Below are 27977 nucleotides of genomic sequence, written 5' to 3' on the forward strand. Positions count from 1 at the left end.
TTAAGGTTAAAAATAAGTTTATTGCAATTTTGTATAGAATATGCAGTAATAAGATCTCATATGTGCTGCAAATTGATACATTCACTTTATATATGTAATAATCCACATTTAGTAAAAATGAATCAAAGTTATTTGATTGGAAAAAGCAACTGAGAATGAATTATGGCAGACTAAAATAGCTGCATCCTGGGGCAGCACACTTTAATCTTAGTTTATCACATGAGTAACAAATGCCCGTTGAATACCATAAGAATGAAAAGTTGTGGAATATGAACATTGATGCTTCAAACAAAAGACCATTGGACATTTTAAAAATAAAAACATGACATTCAATTCACCTATGCAAAAATAGAATAGGTTTTGCTGGAGAACATAACCCTTCTGTACCAAGACTCAAAATTTAAGTCTGCAGTTAATGATTTAACATTAATTCAGTAAAAAAATTAATTCAACTTATTTGATGTAACTTTTATTTCACACCATTTTACTAATAAATAAGTTTTATTCTAAGGATACCTATTGCCAATTAGATCAGCAATTATAGGATTAAGCACTAAAATAGATAACTATGATTAAAAATAGAGGATAAGCTTAAATGGAGTTACTACAATTAAAACTAAGACAGATACAAAAATGTATACAATAGGTTTACAGTTTCTTTATTAAGATGTTACAGTATTCTACAGAAAAAATGCTGAATTTCCCATTAAAACTACAATTCACTAAACTTAGCTGCAGTTTCAGCAAATACATCCAAAAATGCATTTCCCTTTATTATCTTAGCTCTTTCATCTCTAGGTACAATAGGCAAAGTTGAGAAAATTTCAGTACAGCATCTTTTTAGTATAAAGTAAAAACATTTAAACACACCTTCACATTTTACTATCACTTTTGCCCCTTTTGAGCTTCCAAGCTTGCAAAAACAAATATACAATCTCACATGAATGTAATGATGTCCACATTAAAAAAATAAATCCTACAAGAAGTTCCAGAGAGATCTAAAAATATTACTTATGGCACAAAGTGATCTCCTAATTATGACAAAAGTTAGTGATGTCCATTTACTGTCTTGTTTATTTCACTTTTCAAATTCTCATGTTGCTGTTATCTGTATGCAGTCTCTGAACAGATGAGGAAGGATGAAGTCATCTCTACAGTTAAAAACAGGAGACCAAGTTGTGTGTGCCATACAAATAAATGCTCAATCTGTCTTTTGTTGTGGATTACTATTTATATTAAGGAATTGGGAGAACGGATTTCCTTGGTTGGTTTCCATAGACTGATAGACCAAAAATAAGAAGACAGCAGCAACAACGAAGAGCAGAATTTTTATCCACAAAGGAATGGAGCGTTTTTTAATTGTTGATTTCTCTGGTTTGATATCTGCTGAGGCAACATATTTGGGGATATATTTTGATGAATAGGTCTCCTCCAGTCGGAAGTCACTGAGCTCTATAGGTCGACCAGCAGCTCCTTTGATTGGTCTGCGGCAGCTAGCACTGTTAATTAAGAAGGAATATGTTTATTTAAGGGGAATATACACTTCAGTTAAGAAAGGGAAGTAGGCATCTCGTGCTCATAGTTTTAGAAAGTTCAGTGAAGATGGACAAGGCTTTTCACTCACTGAAGTTAGCCACGTCGTAACTTACTAGAAACTACAATATTTAATGTAGTTCGCACATCACGGGGGCAAACCATGTGTTAATTAACCCACTGTTTGCTGGGATGCGCACTAGCCACTTCTACATATTGCAAACAACCTCTGATCAGGTTGATTGTTGTCAGCGTGACGTGCAAATGCAGACTGATAGGTTGTTTAGGGGCTAAACAACCCAATGGTTGATCCAGCAACAAACCATGGATTAACTGCTGGGTTGTTTAGTACCCAAGCAACCCATCAGTCCAGGTTCGCACATCAAATTGACAATCTCCAATTGCACCAATCAGAGGTGGTTTATTGAAACTAGAAACGGATTGCAGGCATCAAAGTTCCATCAAATGTATGTTTTTGCTTTTCTAAATGTTAGGTCCCTTCTTCTTTGCAGATCAATGACCTTTTAACTTTGACAAGATGGTACTAAAAGCTATCTTTAGTTTAAGAATTCACTTTGCTAACTTTGGACCGTAAGAACATAAGAGCCATGCTGGATCAGACCAGGGGCCCATCTAGTCCAGCATTCTGTTCACACAGCGGCCAACCAGCTGCCGACCGGGAACCTACAAGCTGGGCATGAGTGCAACAGCACCCTCCCACCCATGTTCCCCAGTAACTGCTGTACAAAGGCTCACTGTCTCTGGTTCTGGAGGTAGCACATACCCATCAGGACTAGTAACCATTGATAGCCTTCTCCTCCATGTGTTTGTCCAGCCCCCTTTTAAAGCTATCCAAATTGGTGGCCATCACTACATCCTGTGGTAGCAAATTCCATAGTCTCACTATGCGCTGTGTGAAGAAGTACTTCCCTTTTATCTGTCTTGCATCTCCCACCAATCAGCTTCATAAGATGACCCCAGGTTCTAGTATTTTGAGAGAGGGAGAAAAATGTCTCCCTATCCACATTCTCCACACCATGCATAATTGTGTACACTTCTATTGTGTCTCCCCTTACCCTCCTTTCTTCCAAGGTAAACAATCCCAGTTGTTGTAACCTTCTCCCATAGGGGAGATGCTCCAGAACCCTTGATCATTTTAGTTGCCCTTTTCTGCACTTTTTCCAGCTCTACGATATCTTTTTTTTAGATGTGGTGACCAGAACTGTACACAGTTTTCCAAGTGTGGCCGCACCACAGATTTGTATAGGGGCAGTATGAGTTTGGCAGTTTTCTTCTAAATTCCTTTTCTAATTATGCCTAAGATGGAGTTTGCCTTTTTTACAGCGGCCGCACACTGGACTGACATCTTCATTGAGCTGTCCACCACAACCCCAAGATCTCTTTCCTGGCCAGTCACTGTTAGCTCAGATCCCACCAGGCTATACTTGAAGTTGGGATTTTTTGCCGTAATGTGCATCACTTTACACTTGCTTACACTAAACCACATTTGCCATTTAGATGCCCATTCTCCCAGTTTGGAGAGAGCTTTTTGGAGCTGTTCATACTCCCTTTTTGTTTTAACCACCCTAAATAATTTGGTGTCATCCACAAACTTGCCTACTTCACTGCTCACTCCTAATTCAGGAGTGGGACACCACTATTTACTTCCCTCCATTGGGAGAATTTACCATTTATTCCTACTCTCTTTCTGTTCTTTAACCAGTTACTGATCCATAAGAGGAATTGTCCTCTTATTCCATGACTGCTAGGTTTGCTCAGGAGTCTTCGGCGAGGGACTTTGTCAAAAGCCTTTTGGAAGTCCAAGTAAATGATGTCTATCAGATCAACCCTGTCTACATGTTTACTGATACTCTCAAAGAACTCTAAAAGGTTAGTGAGACTCAACTTTGAAGAAGCCATGCTGATTCTTTTTCAGCAGGGCTTGTCCTTCTATATGTTTACTAATTTTATCTTTAATAATGCCTTCAACCAATTTACCAGAACAGATGTTAAGCTAACGGGCCTGTAATTTCCTGGATCCCATTTTGGATATTGGTGTTACATTGGCCATCTTCCAGTCCTCTGGTATAGAGTCTGATTTTAAGGACACGCTGCATATTTTGGTTAGAAGATCAGCAACTTCACATTTCAGTTCCTTGAGAACTCTAGGATGGATACCATCTGGGCCCAGTGATTTATCTGCTTTGAATTTATCAATGAGGTTGAGAACTTCATCTTTTGTCACCACTATTTGTCTCAGTTCCTCAGACTCCCTTCCTGAAAACATCAGTTCAGGTACAGGTATTTGTCCCATATCTTCTGCAGTGAAGACAGATGAAAAGAATTCATTCAGCTTCTCTGCAATCTCCTTGTCCTCCTTCAGAACTCCTTTAACTCCATTGTCATCCAATGGTCCAACTGCCTCCCTAGCTGGTTTTCTGCTTCCGATATATTTAAAGAATTTTTTATTGTTGGCCGTGATGATGTTAGCAATGTGCTCTTCAAAATGCTTTTTTGAAACTCTTAATTGTCTGCTTGCATTGCCTTTGTGCAAGCCTGTGCTCCCTTTTGTTTTCCTCACTTGGGCAAGACTTCCATTTTCTGAAGGAAGCTCTCTTTTCTCTAATAGCTCCCTTAACACTGCTCGTTAACCATGCCAGTGACCTCTTGGACTTGGCGCTACCTTTCCTAACCTGTGGTATGCATTTTAGCTGGGCTTCTATTTTTGTGGTTTTCAGTAATCTCCAAGCATTCCTCGAAGCATTTAATCCTTTTGACTCCCCTTTTTAACTTACTTTTCACCACTTCTCTCATTTTAGAGAAGTTTCCTCTTTTGAAGTTAAATGTGACTGTGTTGGACTTCCTGGGCAATTTTCCACTTAAATATATATAAACTGATAGCACCGTGATCACTGTTTCCAAGTGGTTCAACAACATTTACATCTCGTACTAGATCCTGGGCAACACCACTTAGGATTAAGTACAAGCTCGCCTCCCCTCTGATCACTTCCATGACAAACTGTTCTAGGGCACAATTGTTTAGGGCATCGAGAGATTTAACCTCTTTTTTCGTGGCTGCAACATGCATTTATCCAATCAATGTGGGGGTAATTTAAGTCACCCATTATTATAACACTTTCTTTGGAGGCCTCCCTGATTTTGTTTTCCATCTCAAGGTCACTCTGAGCATTCTGGTCTGAGGGACAATAGCATGTTCCTAGCACTAAATTAGTTTTGGAGCCTGGTATTGTCACCCACAGTGATTCTGTGGAAGAGCCTACCCCTTTCAGGTGTTCTAGTCCGCTTGACACTATGCCCTCTTTGACGTATGAAGCAACACCTCCCCTAGTACGCCCTTCCCTGTCCTTCCTATAGAGTTTATATCCAGAGATGACCGTATCCCTCTGATTCTCTCCATTCCACCAGGTTTCTGTAATGCCCACTATATCCAGGTTTTCCTTTAAAATCAAGCACTCCAATTCTCCCATTTTGGCTGGGAGGCTTCTAGTATTTGCATTAAAACACCTATACATGGTATCCCTCCCCAGATGCTTCTGGCATGTGCATCTTTTGCTATGGGATGTTGGCCCCTTTGATTGGCTATTATGTTCTGTCATGTACTCCTAGCCTATTTCCTCCCCTTCCACATTTGGGCAATCAAAAACATTTTCATCTTCATCCCTTTGAGATGATTTTAAATGGAACCGAATGCTTCCCAGCTCCTGTTGGCTTTCCCCCAGGGTTTAGTTTAAAAGCTGCTCTGACCAAGATGCAGTTCTGTCCTCTTTTATCCCCATCCATCTGCAGTGCAGCAATGAAGTGGCTTTGCATACAACCATTAAAAGGCACACTTTTTTAGACAGATCAGAAGAAAAGACAACATATTCTTAAAGGTGCCAATGAAAACCTTTTTTATTTAACCCAACACGTTTCAGAACCAAAAGCTCCTTCATCAAGGCAGTGAAGTGGGTTTTCTGGAAAATGCTGGATTAGGCTAATTTTCATAGGATCATTTGCATTGGAAAGTTTTCAGTTTGCATTGGAATGTTTTCTGATGCCCTAGAGAGTGATCTAATTTAGCATGTTTATTTTACTTGTATTTAGTAAACAAAGCTAAAGAAGTACCTCATTATTTTTTTTGTCCGAATACACAAGTATTTAACCTGAAATATTTGATGAAAAAATTAAAGCACACTAAATGTGATTTAGATGTTGTATTATGTAGAATTTTGTATTGGAATACTTGCAAAAGTATTTAAGGACTATAGCATGTACTTCCCTCATATTGTTAAATGTAAGAAAAAAGCAAAGGTACTGAAAACTGATACACTAATTCAGCTTTCCCCAACCTGGTGCCCCCCGGATGTGTTGAACTACAACTCCCAACATCTCCCAGTCTAACATATCTGGAAGGTACCAGGTTGAGGAAGGCTGCAGTAATTAAATTTAGCAACCCAAAGAATTGCGCATGATATGCCAACAACCACTCATCTATTTCAACAGAGTTCAGTTCTCTTCCACTAAGGTTGTTCGGTCACCTTAGAATCGGTGGGGCTGGCTGCACATGGGCAATCACCATTGGATTCTGCCCCAAACTAGCAACTTAATCAAGGAAGTCAATGCCACAGAGACTTTTGAGCTAGGTATCTCTAAAGAATTACCCAAATTCTAGAACAAGAGAAGTCCTGATTGTGTGGTATCAGTGTGTTTTTGGAAATGGACAAGTACTTCAACATGTGAGCTACTTCTAAAAATACCAATTTAGATAATAAAGATAAATAAACTTTGAAAGAAGTCTGGATATATTGAAAACCAGTCTTTCTAGCTGTTATTAAAGAGCATAAAAAAACTGGAAGACTTATTTATTGCATCTGAAAAGAATCCTTAACACTCCTATAAAACTGATTTTCAAAAATGTTGATAATAGAACCAAATGCACAAAGTTGTGCTGCCAAGATCAGTGGCTTAAGAGCAGTTCTAAAGCCTGAAAATACTTGATCATTGCATTTTACAGAACACAATTACATCCAGAAATACCTAATTCCTGTAGGTGTTGATGCTTCATACGGGAACATTTCTTTAAGAATATCCCTTTCTACTCTTCTTTCCTCTGTAGAAATTTTCTCCATCACCTATACATAGTTAGACAAGGAAAGAATTATAGTCTTTATAAATTACATCAGAAAGCTGTATGAGAGAGAGAGAGAGAGAGAGAGAGAGAGAGAGAGAGAGAGAGCACGTGCGCGAGAGCGCAGCCATGTTCCTGTGTGATTTGGAAGGGTATTTGGTACATCAGTGAAATTTAAGAAGATTCATTCCTGGAGTTTAGCTGTTGATTAAAGTTTGGTTACTTTGATGTGTTTGGCCCTTTATTGAGTCCAGGTATCTTCAGTACCATCATTTTGTTCCTTCAACCTGAAGCACAATGTTATGTAACAAAGACTATCCTAATAAATGAAGACTTCAAAAGGCACTGTCACCACTTCTATTGTAACTGAATTTATCACATGGCTATTGAATATGACCAACATGATGAGCAATTTTATAAAGATTTTCCATTTCCTCTTGGTGAAAAGTGTAAATGCTGTCAGTACAGCTGAATCCTATTTTTAACAGTTAACACACATTTGCAGTGAGACCTCAAATTCTATTTGTAATCAAAGTAACAATTGACACACATGATAGAGAAGCTTGATTCTTTTTTCTTTACCTAACAGAACTACTTTAGATCTGCTTAGCTAATGATTATATGAATTTAGTTCCAAAAATCACATTTAACGTGCTAAAAGTTAGATGAATTGTTAAGATCTTTAGATATCCCAAATACCTGTTTGCCAAACACATGCAAAAATAGCACCCGAAGTACACTATAATTTGAAGCCAGGAAAGTGAGTGAATTAGCATAGTATCTCCAAGTTAAAAGCAAAATATTATATATAAAAAGAGTTCACCCTCCTCCCCTTTCTGTCTACCAATCTAAGTTTAAGTCATTTACTTCAGCTGTCATCAATGGTTTCTTTGATGTTCTTCTGGGCAACTCTGAGAAGTCACTGATTGACAGTATAGGATCTGCATGCTTGACATTTCCAGGCACCCTATTGACAACCTGCTGAAATTCAAATTGTTCAGACTCAGAATTAACAGAGGAAACAGCAAGAAAAATCTTAACCAAGCCAGGTAGCTTTACAAATGAGAAGCCAACCCTCATACATTTGTGTATAGTGATTTTAGAATAAAATGATATATCAAGTGGAAGGAAAACAGCTGCTGTACTATTTACAGCCCCCCCCCCCCCATGCATTTAAGCAAAAGCAATTTCTGGCACGTATGGGAAGAGAAGCTTTCAGGGGGTCTAGTTCAATATGGTTCCTACTGTATTTACTTGCTCTTAGTTTGCATCAGATTGATGAGCAATAGCGTTTTTTAAAAAGCCCACATTTTTTGTTTTTTCAAGAAATTAGGTTTAATCAAAGTTTTTCCAGGAGGAGGAAGATTATAGAATACCACCTCTTGCAAATTCAATATATTTACTAGGGTGTTGTTGCTTGAAGCCACTACAGTATCAGCTATGGGAGTACTCTGTGATATTACTGCATCATGTACTGGCAACGGTACTGTAGTTTCAACCTGTTTGTTTAAAAACAAAAACATAAAAAATAAGTGTACAGTTGTTACTAGGGCCCTGAGAATGTGGAAAATAAAAGTCTAATTGCAAATTAGCCTTGCATCACCCTTTTCCTTGGTGTCCTTCTTGATACTCTTGCAGATTCCCTAGAAACTGCCTGCAGAAGTCCACTTTTTGAAGATCCACTGCTCCAGAATGTCTCAGTAACTCCATCCTGAGAATAGTTCTATTTAAGCATCAAACATATTAGCAAGCATATGAATGCTGTATACCTACACCAGATGATCCCCACCTAATGCCACTGTATCCCGCATGCAATTTACAGAGAAACATTTAGATACCGCACATCGCATCTATGGTATATTACTCCTTAAAATAACACATCAGAGTCAGCTAGCTAAGAAAAACATACCTGCTCTAAAGGCCAGCTCTTAAGTACCAGAATAGATTTACTTTATTCCACACTTAAACCATTCAATGCTGTTCATTTATTGTTTGAAAATCAAAATACAGAACAAACTGCAATCTCAGAGGTGGGCAATTTCTAGCGGGTAGGGGTGAGCCACCAAAAAGGCAGCCAAGGCCCACTTGTGGCCCATGAGCCACATGTTGCCCATGAGCCACATGTTGCCCACCACTGTTCTAAATGAAGCCTATAGCAAAAAGCTGCATTAGCTTTTATTGGCTATCTAGAAAAAATGATTAAAATACAGAATGAAAACAAACTGGAAAACATATAGGTATTAGTGACATGCCAGGCCAGAATCTTGATGGGAGAGTTATTACGGAATACCAAAATGACCAAGTTCAATGGGATTTACTCTCTAGTATGTTGAGGACTAAAACTTTAATTTTGTGAGAAGTAGCTGGATGTTTTAGTATACAGAAAGTGAAAAGATTAAATAAGGATGAGAGCTTTGGCTATTGGGTGGTATAAAAATGTAATAAACAACCTCGCAAACATAACCATTTTCTGGTTGATAGCTTAATAGAATCTATTAGATATAAAAATGGTTAACAGATGCCAGCAGAGTATGTGATAGGCAGGCCAGGGAACAATAATTACACAGAAGCAGAATTACCACTTGGAATAAAATATAAGAAGTGACCCCTACAGAAATAAAACAGTTGAATTCTAAAATCTGAAGTGTGGAAAAAAGTCAGATAGCATAGGAAAGTTTGTTTGTACCTTATATTGTTCCTCTGACTTATATAGATTTCACGATGGCAGTTGATTAATAGCAGCCAATACAGCTATAGCTTACTACAGGAAGAAATAAATTCCACTGCCCATCTGGAATGGTTTTACAGTATTTGGAATACTGCTAGAGAATTCAGGATGGACTTGCTACACAAAATAAATTCATACAGAAATGTAGAGTGCTTGCATTTTCGGAATAAAGTTTCACGACAGTGTTATGGCATTTTTTCTTTAATGAAAAATATTTGTTCTCAGATGTCAGTTTTTCTGTATATTCATGAATGCATGATCTACATAAGATAGGTTTTTAAAAAAAAATGCCTTTGATGTTGAAGCTTTTCCGTTATTGTGATAATTTTTAAAAAATATTTTTTTGTAATACTTGATCAGTAACAGAATTTTTAATTTCTTTTAAGTCTAGACATACGCATCAGTTTTACAACTGAACTTTAGTATTTTAAATATTTAATCTCAGAATTAGAAAAGATAGTTCTAGTTGCATAGAGATCTAATCCCTAAGTAGTCTTAAGAATGGAGCTCAAATGTGTGTACACCCCCAAATACAATTAGGGCACAATCCTATGAAGATAGTCAGCAGCCTCCAAACTTGGAGGCTGCTGAGTAGCCAGCGCAGGGCAGCTGGAGCGCAGAGGTGATCTCCACTTCTGCTCTCCAGCTGTCCTGTATTTCTGCTAGATGAGCAATTTTGCCCATCTAGCAGTGACACTTCGGAGGGGGAGGGAAGGAGGCTGGGGCAGCCATAGAAAGCATTGTTTCCTATGCCCCCTTTTCCTGTCTCTGCACTCCATTTTTGAACTGTGCTGGCTCTGAGGGGTAAGGGATGGAGAGCGCAGTTTCTGGGCTCCGAGGTTGGAGCCCTATTTCCAACCTCAGAGCCCAGAAACCAAACAATCCTATGTCCCCACAGGCGCTATCTAGGGGACATAGGATTGCTCCCTCAGTAAACTGACAGTGCAATCCTGTAAGTTTCTACTCAGAAGCAAGCTCTGTTGAGTTCATAGGAGTTCAATGGGACTGTCTCAGGCTGCAATCCCAGTGTATAAGACTGCAACTTGTGACATTACTTCAGAGATCTAGGAGGCCAGTAATAATAAATCTCTGAAATAATTTATCAAAATCAAAAAAAGGAATAAATTGGGCAATTATACACGTACAACACTATTTTTTAGAAATATTATTTCATCACATATCTATTTCCTCCACATAATACAGATTCTCAGGAATATGCCCCCCAAATATTCCCATAACTATTCCTCCTGCAAGTAGTTCATTCTCTCTGTTCAACAAATCTGGACAATTTGCACCACTTTGGTATATACTGCCAACAATTAAAGCAGTATCAACTATGGTATTTAGCTAGCTATAGCGAGCTATATATGGGCTTGCACTGCACTCAATACACATTAACAATACTGAACTAAAAAAAAAAGCGGGGGGGGGGGGGAGAGATTTTATAAGGACAACCCTCCCTTAAAATGTACCTTTACTTTTTGGTGACTGAGGGGGAAGAGCTTTTTCAGTTATTTCTTTTTCATGGGGGTGTTGCAGAGAAAAGGCACACCTCCTCGAAATTAAGGAAGTTCTGGATCACCTTGTCCTCTTTATCTGCATTCAGGTGGTAGCAGTGCATCACTGGGAGCTTCTCCCCCTCCCCCCATCAGCTGCTGCTTTGGAACCATTTTCATTTGAATAGCCCTTTTACTAACAGTGAAGTTGTCATGCAGCCAGATTTACCGACAATGGCACTGAGGGCAAATGAAGCTAGTTTAGTCCTTTTATTACAGTCCTTGCTTTGAACAAGCTTTGTTTGCCATTTGTAGTTGGTTATAGGATGTCACTATTAGGAAGGACTATTTCAACCAAAAAGGGCATCAAAGCACCAAACTAGCATGAAAAGAGTTAACTGGGGGGGGGGGTGGGGGGTGGTGTCAAAAATATTTTGGCGCTTTCTACACGCCCCCTTTTCACTCCCCCAAAAATTGTTAGCTGGAGAACACTAGAATCTGCTATAATTCCATTTCTTTCAGATTCCCAACTTTTTTTGCTGAAGAGTAAGGGAAAATGCTACTTTCCATCGCTATACAGTATTGAATATTTAGCATTACAAAGAATGCAATTTAGTAGCTTGTGATAAACAATATTTATTGTAGCTTGTGATAAATAATCTATGTTATTGCTTACAGTACCGTAAGAATAAGCTAGTGTTAATATGTCAACTTTTTAAGACAGACATCTGCCATTTTATGTAAGAGTTGTTGGTAAGAAAATTATTATGGTACCTGGTTATGTTCAGCAATTCTTCTTTGTTTGAGTGTTACTGGAGCCTTTGTTTTACCCTTCAGTGGTTCCCGCTTCTCAAGTTTGAATTCTGCTCTAGGATCTATGAATAAATGTCATCTATTATTCTTTTGCACCTGAGAATTCCAGTATTATATAAAAGCTATTTCTACTAAAAAAAAAATTAAGAGTTATCTAAACACTATTTTAGAAAATTATGCTAGAGGCTGAAAGTTGGTAGGGGATGTTTAAATTCCCTGGTAAACTCTGTTTGTATTTGGAACTGTTTAAACACACCTTCTCTGAATGGAAGAATTTCAAAAATATTTTTTTTTAAATCATCAGCAGTCTGAGCTCTTCTATCTGTCCTCCCACCAACTTCCCACCCTCCGCCCCATTTTGTGCAGGCTTGCTCCTGGGAATCTGACATATTTTCAAGCATGCTCAAATTCATTTAATTGGCCCAATTCACATGTAACAAGCTAGCATGGATGAATTTCCCCATGGGGTTTCTCGTCACAGCAGCAGCTGTCATTTTGGCTGTCATTTTGGATATTTGACCGCAGTGGGGGCATGCTATAGTTTGTGTGAACCTGGCAAGGGTGGGTTGTTGAGGTGGCTAAGGAGCTGCAAATGGATTGAAAGACATACTGATGGTACAGATGCCAACCTACAGAAGCAGCCCTTTCACTTCCAGAGTATTATTGTCCCAGTAGTTGGCAATGCGAGTCTTAAGTCATCATACCTAGAGCAAATCTTACACATACAACTACAGCGTATGTTTATGTTTTTTAACTGAGACTCTGACTATATTAACCATTGCATATTCTCCCTGTGGCATCAGACAATGCTTGCTGCCAGATGTTAAGAATACTCGTGAATATTTCCCTTATTTTAGCGAAGGGGCTTTGCCCTAAAATTGAATGAGCCAAAATATTTAATCCATTTTCCCCTTATACCAAACCAAGACATAACTGGTAAAGGCAATTTCTTAATATGAATCTTGTCTTAAGTGCCATTCTATTTTTTTTAAAACAGAAGCTAATCTTTTATGTAAAATGAGGAATTGTTATACACTGATTTATTTGCATTAAAAATGATCACTCATTACTGTATGTATGTATGTGTATATATATATATATATATATATATATTTTAAATCTAATATTATTATGATCTAGTTTATTAAGTGAATTAGACTACTTAATCTAAGGAGTAAACCCTCCTGAATACAGTGAGATTTAATTCTGAGAAAACATGAACACGATTGTGCTGTTGGTCTCTTAATTGCAAGTGTTCTAATAAATAGCGCAAGGTTGAAAATATGGGGTAGTATCCAGTGTCAGTCCTAGATAGAGTACACCAATTGAAATGAATTCAGTTAGTCATGACTAACTTGAGTCTCATTCATTTCAGTGGGTATATTCTCTGCAGGATTAACATTGGATACTACCCATGGGTACTGTTCTAATAGGGAGACTACTGAAGGAGAGCCTGAACTTACCCAGGACCTAAAAAGTGGTGAGGACACTAATGCATGTATATCGTGATCCCACAGAAACAGCTAAAATGCTGTGTCAGATTTATCATACAAAGTACTCCTCAATCCTACATGATATTCTCACATTATATTCCCCTTTTTGCCTCAGCCCAGCAAGATCAGGTAAACATCTCAGGTGTGTACATTTTTTCTCCTCCCCATCCTTTCCAGTTCTCCATGTCCCTTGTAGAATGTAATGCCCAAATCTAGAGATCCTATATTGGAACATAAGATCTCTCAGGTTATGCATTATCATCTACACATAGGGTTGGATTCACACTTGGTCGCACTGAAATCAATAAATAGGACTTCAGTTCATCATGACCAACTGTCCCATCAATTTCAATGGGTGTACTCCAAGTATGACTAAGTCTGGAGGCAACCCATGGTAAGCAAGGCAAGTGGAGGAGAAACATGCAAGTCCACTGCTCCCAGTCTCACTGTACATACATGCAAGGTAAAATAAATGTCTCAACAGCTCCCTAGATTTCAAAGCTATTCAGCCTCATGTTTTATCTTCTTTACCTTCTTCGTTGTCGCTATATTGATCAGACTCATCATTTCCGTTCTGCTTATTGTTTTCTGCAGATGAAGAAACTGTTGGTGTAGGTATGAAAGAACTTAGCTCTTGGCCTGGTTCTTTCAACTTCAGTAGTTTCTTCTCATACAGCTTCCTTGTAGTAGCTGCAGCAGAGCAAGAAAAAAATGTGTATGTTAGGATGGACAAGAAGTTCCTATATTCAAGATGACAAGAAATTATTGCATTTTACTTTGTTCTACCAGTCATCCAGATAAGCAGACAGTAGACTGCAGATGTCTAAACATGTTGAGGTGTATGTGCTCAGTAGGTTTTCAAGCTAAGGAATCCTACAATTCCTGGATCCACAGTCAGAGACACGGCTCTGACCGCAGATCCAGGAATCCGCACTCCCTGCCCCCTTGCAGCCAGTGTGGAGAGAACCATGCTGGTGACCTTGGAGGGGGTAAAGGGGGCATGCCAATTGGCAGGGAGGGGAGGAGACTGGGGAAGCCAGTGTTAGAAAAAGAGACTCCGTAACTGTTGGCGTCTCAAGTTACATAAAAGCCCGAGTGGCGAAAAATGTAGGCAGAGCAAAAAGAAAATCATACTGACATGCTCATGACTAACAGTTTGGTAAGCTGATACTGACTGTTTATTGGCTATTGACTTGGTGAGCCGATGTACTAACTGTTTCATTGGTTACTGGTAAGAACAATAGAAGCAATATGGTATAAAAGGCTTTTGCACACGTGTCTCGAGGTCCAGACTGCTCTGCACCCGTTTTGCAAAACGTTTCAATAAAATAGTGTTGGATCCACTGCTGCCTGCCTGGCATCCTTTGCTTCTAAACCGAAAGCAAGGACTATTTTTATCTAACACCAGGATACAACATATCCCAAGGCCTCCCCATCCTCCTTCCCTCCTGTTCTGCCCAGCTAGATGGGTGAAAAAGCCTGTGTAGCCAAAATGCAGAGCTGGAGGAACCTGTAGGAGAAGATCACCGCCACCGCTCTTCCTGCTCTGCACAGGATGCCCATAAGCCTCCAAGTTCAGAGGCTTGTGGGCATCCCCATACAAATGTGCCCTAAACATGATTTTTAAAATGCATGCTTAAGCTGGCCACTTTTATCTGGATCAGGGCCCTGTGCCAGTTTCTCTCTGACAACTTGCCTTCCTTTGTGGTAAATAGCAATGGTTAGCGGGGGGAGGGGGGATTTTCTGCAAGACATAAGGCCATGTACAGCTCCTTTTTCTTCAAAATTGGGCAGGTTAAGCATGTTTGTTTAAAGTGTCTTTAACATAGCATATGCTTTGTCCCTCAGTGGCACTTATTTACAAAGAAACATAGTTGCAAGTACCTGAAAAAGCCTGATTTGGCTGCAGTACAAAGGCATAAAGATACAAAATTCAAACTCTCACAGCCCGAGCTGTAGTCTGTACAATGAGAGAGCGGAGCAAATCAAATAAATGTAGTCTCTTATTCGCCTTTCCCCTCCTGTTGTCTTCACTGCTGCCATCAAGTGAATGTCTTTAGTTTTCTGGCTGCTGCCTTTATCCTGCGTAACTATGGTGTCTCGTATGGACTCCCCCCCCCTTTTTTTTTACTGATTCTGACAACTCTCTGTACCATGTAGAGTGGGAAGGTAGGTGTGGGATGAAAATCAAGGCCAAATTAAACAACGAACAAATTTAGTTTTTACTAAAAGTTTTAAATTAGGCCATGAAAACATGAAAAAATGCTTTTATCTAAACTGTATATAGATTGTTCCCCTACTTAAGTCAAGTCCTAGCAATAAAACACTTTCCTTCAGTTCATCCTAGTCATTTGGCAGCTACCAGGTTTCTTATTTTCAGCTCAACTTCTTTTGTCTCTGGAATCTACCTCTTCTGCAACCTTCTCTGTTCTGGCTTCTTTCTTCAGGAACTAGAAATCAGAACTGCCTGACTGCTTGCCAGGTTCACTTATACACACTATTGCAATTCCCTCTCCCAACCTCTTAGCAAAAATCTACCTCCCCTTCTGAGTGGCTATGTTCCCTGTAGTAACTAGATTGCTTTCTCTCGCTTAACTTACCATTTCCTGTGCTGACCTGTTGTACCTTCTATGACCTTTTGAAAGACCTCTAAACTTCAAATAACCAACTGTCATAAGCAGAAAGCATTTTGCAACTAAGAACAAACACAAAATGGCTGAACATTTCATTCTTTTACACTGACTTTTTACAGAAGTAGCATTTGTTCATATATGCAATGTATAACCAAGGTTGCAATTTGCAGGGGTGGGTGATTTGGGGAGGCCGAGGCCAGGCAAATCGCACTTCAACAGACCTATTATTAAGTATGTCATGAGGTGCTCTAGCAGCCAATGAGACAACTGCTTAGATGAGCATAGAACAAAGTGCTAGTAGCATATTTTATAGCCTATGTAGCAATTGTAACTTGCTATCTGCAACTACAGTCACTAGTAATTTCATAGTGGCACCATCTTTATGCAATTATGCTAATTTCTCATTGCTGAATCATGTGAGAGCCTTTGTTTATACCCTGATGAATGATTCAAGAAAGCAACTTTTGTTTGTTGTTGTTTATTCGGTCAGTCGCTTCCGACTCTTCGTGACTTCATGGACCAGCCCACGCTGTTGCCACCCCCAGCTCCCCCAAGGTCGAGTCTGTCACCTCCAGAATATCATCCATCCACCTTGCCCTTGGTCTGCCCCTCTTCCTTTTCCTTCCACTTTCCCTACCATCAGCTACTTTTTTTTGCACTCTGCTAATTGACAATAGTTCTTGGCACCATGCAGAATGATTTGAGGTGACAAATATTTGCCTACACCCTCCATGACCAAAAGTTTATGCACTTCTGCACCCTGCCAGCAGCCAAGTTAACGGAGAGCACTGTAGTGCTGAGGCAAAGCAATCCTAGTTCTGCCATAGGTAGTGGGGTTGCATGGTTACTAACACCAAGGAAATGAACATAAACAAGCTTAATATGCAACTGTGCAAAGCTCTGTATTTCACCCTCTGAAGTAGCTATAAGTATATACAGAATGCAGTTTCTCTCCCTTCTACATCTCTTTGACTTTTTTTTTTTTTAAACGCATTATTCGTGTGATGCTTCACCTACCCACAATAGGACCTGGATTTACACCACATCTCAGAAGTTGATCTTTGAGTTCCTCGTTACTGAGTTCTGTTACATCTATATCATCCTGCTCTTCGGGCCTTGGTTTGTCTGTTTTCTTTGTTGCTTTCTGTGAATACATAAATAGCCAAAGTTTTACCAGTATTATAGAAGGGTTGTTAAATGTATAATTACACTACTAAGTAAATATTTCTTAGAGAATTACATACGCATGAGAAGCAAATAATAATAAAACATCAATAGAATCTACCTCTTGTGTTCCGATGCACTGATCTACTGGAACAAAACAGGGAGTAAGGCACCTACTTTTGCTACATTTTCAATCCAATTTTACTTTGAAAACTCCTATCTCCTTTGTTCCCTTCTCTAGCTCCTGCCTTCTTTCATGTCCTTCCCTATATCAGGAATAGTCTGCCCCTCGTTCTTCAAATCTTTCCTCAAAACACAGTTCTTCAAAGTCTTTTCTGAACCATTACTAGCATTATCTTTTCTGCATTGCCTGAAATTAATTATTAATTCCTAGGCCTTGTACAAAGATGGCACTATATAAATAGGAGACACTGTTTTTCCTTCTCTCTCAAAGAAATCCACACCAGATTTTTCTTCCTTCATCACAACCCAGTCTTTCATTGTTGCTGTTTTGTTTCTTATCTTAATTAATCTCAGACACAATGGCAGTTGGTCTTTTTTCTGGTGTGGAAAAGGGGAGGGGGAAGAAAGAAATCAGTTACAAATGGGGCTGGGAAACAGAGAAAGCCTAAGGGAAGTAAAAAGGAGGTATTAAATTATCCTCTGCCTTCTCCCATCCAATCAGTTAATTTACAAAGCAAACCTTCCTTCTTAAAAAAGAATTCACCTGCAACTGGAATTAAGAGACAAGCACTCAGGGTGGGAAGCAAAGGGACTGTGTTGGGGAAGCTGCTGTGTACATGTAGGAGAGAAATTCAGCAGCATAGGAGAGAAACTGAAAATGGTGTGGCAATGCCCCCACCCCCCCTTCACCAGTCAAATCTGCAATATTCCCAGAAAGGGAAGAGGGGAAAGGGTAGAAACCTGTGCTGATGACACTCGCTACTAGAGAACACAGACTCTCTACCAAAAATCTACTCCAGGATTTTCTGGCAGCTTAATTTAGCTACTACATGCAGCTTCTGAGCATTCTTGCTTGCCAAGATCAAACACTCTCTTGCCCCTGGCCTGTTGATAACTGGGTTTGTTGAAGACTGAGTGACCTGGTTCACACAACACAAGCCCACTGTGGCTCAATTTACCAATGGGGCATGTTGTGCTGTGTTAGGCGCCTGCAGCCACCATTTTTGCATGGCACCTGTGGGCACTTGGTTTATCGAGTCATGCAAACAACATATTACAAGCCAGTCGCCATGCAAAAATGGCACCCCTGGGAGCCCGACACAATGCAACAGCCTCCATGGGCAAGTTGAGTCAAGGTGGGTTGTTGTGAAGTGCGAACAGGCTCATTGTGTCACTTCTAAATATGTGTGGGAATGCTTTCAAACATCAGAAGCTTCCCATGTGTGCAAAGCTTCTAATCTATTCAACTTCCTGATGTGGTAGCTTTCAACATGGGGATGCCAACCTGTGTCTTAAATTACTCTTTCTAGTACAAGTTACAGAGCGCAGAAGATGGCTAAATCCCAAAGTATTCTATCATTAACGAAGCACACTGCGATCAGCAGTTCACATAATTCTATCAGTGGTTCTTTTCCTAAATGAGCAGTTACAACCAGCATTTCAGAAATCAAACCCATTTTTTTTTGTTCCCCCTCCCCCAAATCAGCTGTCGAATTCTTCATTTCTTTTTGCGAAATTTCCTCTGTGAAAAAAATCCCTAAGAAAAGGAGGGCCATGACAATATCCAAAATTAATTATTTCAAGCTAATATTGTCCAAGTAATATATGCGGATTAAGTCAAGTTATTAAAGCTGCAAAATAAGACCATTATATGAATTATAGTGAATGACTGTCAGTACACATACATGAAATCCAGTGACTGTCAGTACACATATATGAATGTTGTCAGTCCCCAATAAATTCTGTGAATACTTAGAGATGTAGTCTAATCACCAAAATGGGGTGATCAGCATTTCCAGTGACCATCCAACAAGCAGGGTTGTTGGATGTACAACCAAACGTTAGCATTGGTGAATGCTAACATTCACAAAGTTTAATTGGGCGCATCAACATTTGCATGGAAAAGCTGACATTCACTGTAACATTTACATTACATCCCACTGTCTGCTATCAGTTATTAATTACCAACCATCTTGTCCCTCTTTGTCAAACTATACTCCCTCCCCTCCATTTTGCCTTATTTGTCCAACTTGGGCTAGTAACTTTTGTGGACTTACAAGCAAGGCCACATGTTACAATCTAATGACACAGTCCTCTTTTACTCGCTATTGCCAGAGGAGATTACTCTAGGACTATTTCCAAGTTAAATGGTTTGAGAAACAGCATAAATCAAGTGACAACTCAAGTATTTCTACAGCCTCATAGAAAATGGAGGTGAAATTATTTGAGTCTGTGCAGTTTCAGATATCTGCATGTAGTAGTGATAAGCAACTGTAAAATGACACATTCTGTTACATGTTAACTAAGGAAAAAAGACAGATATTTGATTTATGTAGGTTCAGGTGAAAATCTGCCATCAATAGTAATCTATGCCAAATATAATTTTGGGACATACATACATATATATATATTTGTTGTTCAGTCGTGTCCGACTCTTCGTGACCCCATGGACCATAGCACGCCAGGCCTTCCTGTCCTGCGCTCTCTCCCCGAGCATGCTCAAGTTCATATTCATTGCATACATACATACATACATATATATAAATTAAAAAAAACGTATCTGGACAAGAAAATATTTGGCCATTTCATTCACCTGGAGCAAGCAGGGTTGTTTTCTCCATTTTTCTCTGCTTACTTTAGCTGTAAACATTTAAGCAGCCCAATCCTTTCTCAAGTCCTGTTAAGCTCCTGGCCTCAAATGCCTTCTGGCAATTATCCTCAGGACTACCAGCACTTACAGAGAAACATTTCTTTGCTATCACCTACTGTATAATATGGCTGTAGAGATCTAACAGCATAATCTTGTTTCTGTTTATACTTCAAAAGAAAGTTCCACTATGATTAATGGATCGTACTCACAAGTAAGTATCATAGCCTCAATAAATTCAAGCAATGCAGGCTATTCCTGTGCATATTTACTCATAAGTCGGAACAATGGGACTTACAAGTAAGCGTGCATAGCACTGCAGCCCTAGTTGATCAATTATTGGGCACCACAAAGGTGCCCAATCACAAAGGTGATTTAAAAATAAATCAATCACATATTGATTTATTTTTAGACTATTTTGCTTCTGGTGTATTAGCATATTAAGAAATGTGTATGTGTGCATATGCATGCATGTTAAATATGGCCTAACAATGACTAGTATCTTTTATTTATTGAATTGTAAGAGACATTACAATTCCTCCAATAGGTACCTATATTGATGTTTTGGAAGAGGCACATTTCATTTTAACTGGTAAAAACAGCAAATACTTTTTTTCTGGATGAAACTGACAGCTCTAATTTCAAATCAGTGTTTTTTAATTTGCCATTTTTATTGAAGTAGTTTAGTGATATACTTATGCAATTATAAAAAGAGAAGCACTTCTATTGGCTATAGAAAGGTTCCAAAAGCTGAACCCCTACGTGTGATTGCACAGATGCGGGGTGGATACTATGGCCGCTAGTCAGCGGCTAGATGGCAATAGGATATGTGGTTTTCCGGGAACCAACCTCGCACTCGGAAGAGGAGTGCGGAGTGGCTGAAATGGGGTGTTCCGGGGCGGGGAAGGCAGAAATGCCAGTACGACACATTCTATATGTCACCCAGCAGCCTCCTTCCCTGCTCCACCTTCCCGTGGCTAGACAACTGAAATCGGCTGCCTAGCCACAAATGCAGGGCAGGAGAAGCGCAGAGGGAACGATCCCCTCCATGCCTCTCCTGCCCTGCAATGGATAGGTGGTTGCCTCTGAGTTCCAAGGCAGCTGCCTATCCCCATAGGATTGCGCCCTGAACGTCATTAATCTGGCTAACACTCTAACCTGGAAATGGGTGCTTACATCCACTCCACTCATTAAGAGATATACACCATCTGCATATGCCTTGTGAAATGGGACAACAGCCTTCCAGTGCAGTTTTTTCCTAGTGGTCCTTTCAAAGTGCTGCAAAGGGCATTTAAGAAATAAGAATGAATATCAGCTACAGCAAGCAGGATGGATTGTGTGACTGCACATATTACAACTCCAAGAATACCAGTCACGGGTTATTCTTCTTTGCGATCTTGGAAGTTTGACATTCATTTTTATTTTTAAAAACCTTAAGTCACATATGCATGACTAGTTAGTGTACCAAGAAAAGGGTTCTGGTTTCCCAGGCAACCAAACCGTATAGACCTGCTCTGCCAAAAGCTGCATCCATCCTGGTGCATGTATGCCGTTTACACATGTGTCTGATTAATACAGATGGTACAGACAAGACGGCAGCTTTATATGTATTAGGAAGATATGAAGGCCCGAGAAAAAACAGGAAAATTATGGAAAAAACTGTTTTTTCCGTTTTTCTCCCGGAGGACTGCTTTTGTTTTTTCAGAAAAATTGGAAAAATTAAACAGCTTTGGGTTATGAAATATTTTCTTTTAATATTTAAGACAAAATATTTATATATTAATAATAATAGTACATTGTTACTCAGCCTTTACTCCTCCCAAAAATAATTTCTAAAAACTATGTAATAAGAATATTTTTATAGAAAGACTACAGATGTAAAATGACTAGAAAGCCATGGGGGAAAAGTATTTTTTAATCCTCTGTAAAATTCCAAGCACAGTTAGTTTTTTCATTCCTTATCAAAATTATTAATCTAAAATATATTTTACTGGTAGACATTTATGCTTAGTTTCCCAACATATGAGAAGCATCACCACTGCGCATTCTTGACAGTATATGTGCATTCTTGACAGCTTAGGTTTTGTTCTAGAGTCTTGTGTTGCTGATGCTATAGCACTAATTTAATGTAGTACTAGTCTATTCAGGCAATAATTAAACATTTACTAGCCAAATTTACTTTTAAAAGTTAAATGATAATTTTATGAGCAAACTAAGTCATACATAAAATAACTTTAGGAACAGAAAGACTGCTTTATGTTCCTAAAGCAGCCCTCCGAAATCTGGTGCCCTCCAGATGTTTTAGACTACAGTTCCCAGCATTCCTGACCATTGGCTATGCTTCCTGAGGCTGATGGGAGCTGAAGTCCAAACTATCTAGGGGGCATCAGGTTGGGGAAGGCTGTCTTAAAGCAACAAAGTGACTTTAGATCTGTAAAGATCACTAAAAAAATAAGTATTGCTTATTTTTCAATTTTTCCAAAATTTTCAATTTTTCCTGAAAACAACCAGAAAAAAATGGTTTCCTTCCATTGCTTCAAAATTTCTGGAAATGTTACATCTCTAGGGAGATCTTGCATAGGACAGGGGAAGAGGCTAGCTTTGGTGGAATAACTCTTGCAAACTTCTGAAGGCAGACTTTGAATAGTGCCCAAATTACATGGACACAAGAGGGGGGCTGGCCACCTTTGCTACTGCTTTTAGAAGGTTACAGGTGAGCCATTATTTGACAAAAATTGGAAGAGGACTGGGTATGGATCTTGTAAATTTAATTAAGAGCCCCCTACCCTTTCCCCTATCATTTGAGCACTGCCACTGAACTTGAGCATTGGTGCCTGCCTGACCCCCGGGGCAGGAAATTCCAAAGAAAGGGGGCTGCCACACTGAAGGCTCTTCTCCTGGTGGACACCAATCAGGCCATAGGTCCATGTGGAACCACCAGGAACAAGCCCTCCGATGACCTCAGTGACCAGGCAGGCCTCATGTATCCTGGTCCAAGTTGTTTAGGGCTTTGTACACTAGTACTAAAACCTTAAACCTGGCCTGGTAGCGGATAGGCAGCCGGTGCAGTTCTCTCAGCAAAGGAGTTACATGCTGAAAAGGGGCAGCTCCCAACAACAGCTGAGCTGCTGCATTCTGCACTACCTCCAGCTTCCGGAGCAACCTTAAGGGCAGCCCCACACTGAGTGCATAGCAGTAATCCAGTCTTGAAGCAAGGTCTTATAACACAAAATGTTTATTTTATATATTTATATCCTTCCTTCCTAAACCAAAAGGCGCCCTCAAATACATGCTCTTAGAATACTACACATAACAGTTATCAGAGCTGTGTTAGACTGAGGGAAAGATGCAAGAAAACAAGTAAAATGACTTTTGAAGTTCAAAACTTCCAGATCAAGTATATCTGTTTACTTTTCTATAGAAAGGTTTTCAAGTAGTACAGAAGGGTAGTAAGAAACAGATCTGTTAAATCATTGTTTTTGCATTTAGACTAAGGGCACAATCCTATGGCTGCTAGTCAGCGGCTAGATGGCCATAGGATAGGTTGGTTCCTGGGAACCGACCCCACCCCCTCCAGCACTGCCTCGTAGGCAGGATAGATCAGCCCCGTGCTCCATGCTCACAACAGCAGCAAAAACGGGGCATTCCCGAGGGCGGGGTGAGGAGGTTGGAAATGCCAGTGTGACCCATCCTATGGGTCATCCGGCCGCTGCTTCCCACACCCTGAGGTCCCACAACTAGACAGCCAAAATTGGCTGTCTAGCCGCGAAAGCAGGGCAAGGAGAGCGAGGAGGAGATCCACTACTCACCATTCCTCCCGCCCTGCACTGGGTAGGTGGTCGCCCCCGTGGACGGAGGTGACCATTGATTCATATAGGATTGTTCTCTTAGCCATGACTATTATAATCTGCAATAAATAGTACAAACAAGCAAGATTAGTCCTAGCAAGAAGACTCTAGAGCTGTTGGCAGTTGCATCAATTAGCCAGTAAGAGGCACCAAACACAGCAAAACATAGCTTTTCCTCTGGCAGAACATAGCATCTCTTGCAGTCAAAAATGGGGGAAACTGCTTCAGGAGACTTACTGAACAGATAATGCAGGGTAGAAATGTAATAACCAATGTTTAAGGCAGGGGAATTACAATACTTCCAGAGAAATAACAAGACATTAGATGCCAACATGACAACAATGTATTAGCCAAAAAAGAGGTTGTGCATAGACTGGAAGACAGTGTACATAAGGAGCATAGAAATCTGGGTCTAGTCTTCATAGCAGGTAGACTTTATCTGATAGGGGGATTGGTCTTTAAGCTATTTCAGCATGACAATACCCAACTGGCCAACAGACAAGGCAACTGGTGACCACGTTTACTGATTACCAATACCTGCAAAGGATCATATCATGATGTGGATGGAGAGTAAATCCACTACTTGTTGTTGTTGACCTTAAATAGAATGGTATGCAGATACTCTCCAAGCGCATACTAGTTTTCCCGCTCTATCACATAACTCTCTTACTTCTATAATATATGAACACCAAATTTGCTTTAAGCAGAGAAGCCTGACTGGCACTTCTACATGACCTCACAAGTGCTGTGGCACAGCCTTGGACATACCAGGTGTACAGTATATGGAGGAAGGAAGAATTAGGATGTGTGCAACCCTTATCCTAATTCCTTCTACTTAACTCTGGCTGATAAGGCCTTGACTCCTTTAGGGCACAATCCTATGCATGTTTAGACAGAGAAAAGGCCTACAACTCCCAACATGCCCCAGCCAGCAATGCCTTTTCTCTGTCTAAATATGCATAGGATTGTACCCTTAAAGACTCTTACAGCTATAAAGGTTGAGAGCCCTTAATGGCGTATACAATCCTGGTTGGAGTGAGAATGGGATTGTGTATTTGTGCATTCCTTGACCCCAATCTCTCCCCATCCCCCATCTTTCCATACAGCATATGAAGATAATATCCTCACACAAACACCTACCATGCAAGTTCAGGACTAAATCAGAAGCTTAGCTAAATCTAGTCTTGAACCTCAGCAATCAGTGCTGTAGGGCAATTATGTTATAAAGGTGGGCTGAAGGTAGATTGAGATCTATTTGTAGATATGAGTGATCTGCAAAGGTTTCTGACTCCCAATAGTTGAACAGCAAGTAAATTTGAAATTTTAAAGAATATTATCTGGCATGGTTGACCTTTTGCTTATTACTTATCTCTCAGCCTCAGGGCTCCTCAACTGTAAAATAGGATTATTACTTGATTGCCTTTGACCTGGTGTTAGTCTGGCTGGCTGATTTTAGGGTTTTGTGTTAGAATTCCTGATACGTAATAATTCAATGTAAATTTGCACTTCTGTATCCAAGTTATCCCAGTGGGTGGCTTATGGGGGGCAGGAGGTAACTGGCTCTTCTACAAGCCATCATTTGCATCTAGCACATCACTAGCTTGAATATATATATTTACACTGAATAAGCATGCATTCAACAGCCACTGGAAGCGGAATGCTCAAAGAGCCAATCAGCTGGATCATGGAATCTTAGCTAAAGCAAAGTTAAATAGCTGATAGCATGCTATATCTTGGTGGTCTATAATTAATATCCTTTAAAAAAAATATCCTGGTTGACGAAGATCTCATGCCATGCAGACTTTCAAACAAGAAGCTTTAGCCATTTATTTTCTAACGACAGAGAATCCAGATTCCCTCCACAGAACTGAAGTACATATTTTCTCTATGCACTACCTGGGTAGGGCACTCAGAATTTTAATAAAGTCACTGTTAGTATATCAAGAGCACAATCCTACGCATGTTTGGACAGAAAAAAGTCATACAAGTTCCAGCATTCCCCAGCCATCATGCCTGGCTGGGGAATACTGGGACTTGTAGAACTTTTTCCTATCTAAACACCTATAGGATTGCACCTTAACTTATACTTAATATAACTTGTTATTTGTTGACCTGTTACAAGCAGCACAATGTGCAAAGGTTACCCCTGGACATTGTGAAGCAAACCGCGCAGTGAGATCCTAAATGCGCCTACTCAGAAGTAAGCTGCATTGAATTCAATGGAATTTACTCCCAGATAAATTTGTATAGGATTCTAGCCTTAACCTCTCAAGATAACCAGTTACTCTGTTTCTACAGCTCCACAAACATATATACTATGGCCAGCAAAGGAGCCTATAGATATTTGCAGATAAATGGTTAAAGAGTTTAAAAAGAATAATACAATCATGGAAATGTTACTCTGAAGCAAGAATAGATTCTACCTTTCCTTCAGCAGTTCTAAGCTACACAAAATACACAAAACATGTCCTAGTAACTTGCTCAGGCCAAAGTAACAGAAAAGGAGTCCAAATAAATTAATCACATTTACAACGTTTCAATTGCCTTTTAAATAAGCATATTTAAAAGAATCTTTATACAACCAACCACTTTAGTGCCCGTAGTGGAGCTTCAGCAGCTTCGACCTAACTTTCAAGCGCGTGCACCAGGATCTTAAAGACGTTTACTCAGAAGAACCACTGATTAGGGGACAGCGCTCCTTCGTAAACAGTTCTTCGGATTATAACTTGGACCGGCCATAGGCCTGGTACGGGTCTTTCCCGTGGAGAATACAACCGGACTGGTGTATAGTACAGTGTATGGGATACAGCCAAGAACCACAACGTGGCTGCAAGCCTGAAATTATGCAGAAGTGAAACCCCCTTGCACCTGGCAGGCCTCCCACAACGTTTAAACTTCTGTAACGAAGCTATGAGAATCCCCGTTACAGAAGAGCGATCTGTCGTGCCAAAGGACGACAGGTGACTGTTGGGGAGCGGGGACGCAAGTCGGAGGCCCCATCCCCGGCTTCCAGTGTGCGTTTGTGACTAAATGCTGTCGGGGCCGGAGCTACGTTTTTCAGTCCGCCGAAGCCCATCACCCCCCTCCCCTAAACCCTGCAGGCTTCCTGCCAGGCTCTCTAGCCGAAAGCGATTTATTGAGGTTCTGCCCACGCGCAGGTACCATCTCTCTCTCTCCCCGCTCCCCTGCGCCAGTCGGTGACAAAACATGGCGCCGCCCCCTCAGAGAGAAAGCGGGAAAACTCCGCCGCCCCCTCAGCGCTTGAAGGCCGCGTAACAAGGGAACGGACCGTGCTTCTGCACTACATAATGGGGAAGAAAAGGAACGCGGCGGTGCTTACCCGGCCCACGGTGACCGTAGCGCCGCCGCCTCTGTTCCTGGCGACGACCGGGGTAGGTTCCCGCTCCTCGTCACTGGAGAAGTCTAGCTGCGAAGGAGCTCCGGGCGCGTTGCGGGCGGTGAGGTGCTGAAGGTAGAGCTGCACGTACACGTCCTTGCGCTGCTCGCCGCCCGGCAGGCTCACATTGTTGGCGATCAACTCGCTCTTCAGCTTCTCCTTGGTGAGCACCGACGGATCCGCGAGGAACTCGGGCATCGCCAGACTCGGGCTCTTGTCGCCGCCCTCCCAAGAGACAGCGAGAGAGAGAACCGCCAACAAAGACAGGGGGGGAGGAGGGAGGGGGGGAGGAAGGAAGGAAGGAAGAGGAGGGGCGAGAGAGAGAGAGAGAGAGAGAGAGAGAGAGAGAGAGAGAAGGAGGGGGGACAATCCGCCAGCGCTCAACGTACCCAACTCCTTCACAGCGCTCGCAACGGACGGCTTTGCCCGTGCGCCAATAAAGTACGGCGGGATTGGTCGGCGGAATCGCAAAGCCGCCCTGGGATTGGCTGCGCGGCCAAGAGGAACCGCGCGCGGGTTCCCATCAGAGTCTTAGCCTTAGCTTTTAGTCACGCAGTTTAAATTCGACTCAGGCGGGAGCGGAGGTTTCTGTGCCCCTCCCCCCTGAAGCTTCGACGGCGAGGGGCGGAGCGACAGCAGGGATTAGGCAGCCGTGTGGAGGTGGAGACCCTTCGTTATCAGCGTCCCGGTTGCAGCGTGCAGAAAGCGATTCTGAGGGAGAGAAGACAGCAGCAGGAAGAGGGGCCGGGGGTGGGAAGGGCGCCTGTGGCTGGAGAAAGAGTCGACGCGCCCTCTGTCTACTACAGCCGCTCCTCCCGGGGAAGCCGTAGCGTGTGGTGCAGTTAATAAGCCGTGCAGTACGCTTATAAAAACATGCCCGAGCTTCCTTCTGGGCGCTGTTGTGGTGTCTCCCT

The 27977-nt window shown here is 40.9% G+C and overlaps 1 protein-coding gene across 6 annotated transcripts; it reads right to left on the bottom strand.

The window, feature by feature from the left end:
• On the bottom strand, positions 1-27477 carry TMPO (thymopoietin). 6 transcript variants are annotated; one of them, XM_084810211.1, is made up of 9 exons: positions 27007-27477; positions 16842-16968; positions 13723-13881; positions 11660-11760; positions 8265-8384; positions 8065-8160; positions 7529-7639; positions 6571-6665; positions 1-1499 (listed from the first exon to the last, which is right to left on the bottom strand). In XM_084810211.1, the coding sequence occupies exons 1-9, from the start codon at positions 27259-27261 to the stop codon at positions 1202-1204; spliced, it is 1362 nt and encodes a 453-aa protein (XP_084666337.1). In that variant the 5' UTR covers positions 27262-27477; the 3' UTR covers positions 1-1201. The 6 variants fall into 6 exon arrangements, with proteins under 6 accessions (XP_084666337.1, XP_084666336.1, XP_084666335.1 ...); XM_084810210.1 differs by having other exon boundaries at positions 7529-7642; XM_084810209.1 differs by having other exon boundaries at positions 8041-8160.
• Positions 27478-27977: the final 500 nt, after the last annotated feature.

Source organism: Heloderma suspectum, chromosome 7, assembly GCF_057233095.1.
Source record: "Heloderma suspectum isolate Gila_16-S chromosome 7, 16-S_ref, whole genome shotgun sequence".
NCBI classification, from domain to species: domain Eukaryota; kingdom Metazoa; phylum Chordata; class Lepidosauria; order Squamata; family Helodermatidae; genus Heloderma; species Heloderma suspectum.

Bases quoted from the DNA above. Each gene is read 5' to 3' on its own strand.
- TMPO (XM_084810209.1), bottom strand. From the start codon at position 27,261: ATGCCCGAGTTCCTCGCGGATCCGTCGGTGCTCACCAAGGAGAAGCTG. The intron at 7,640-8,040 runs GTGGTATTCTAT...GAATTTCAGCAG, and splicing joins ATATATTGAATTTGCAAGAG to GTTGTCAATAGGGTGCCTGG. The intron at 6,666-7,528 runs GTAAATGACTTA...AACTATGTATAG, and splicing joins AACCATTGATGACAGCTGAA to GTGATGGAGAAAATTTCTAC.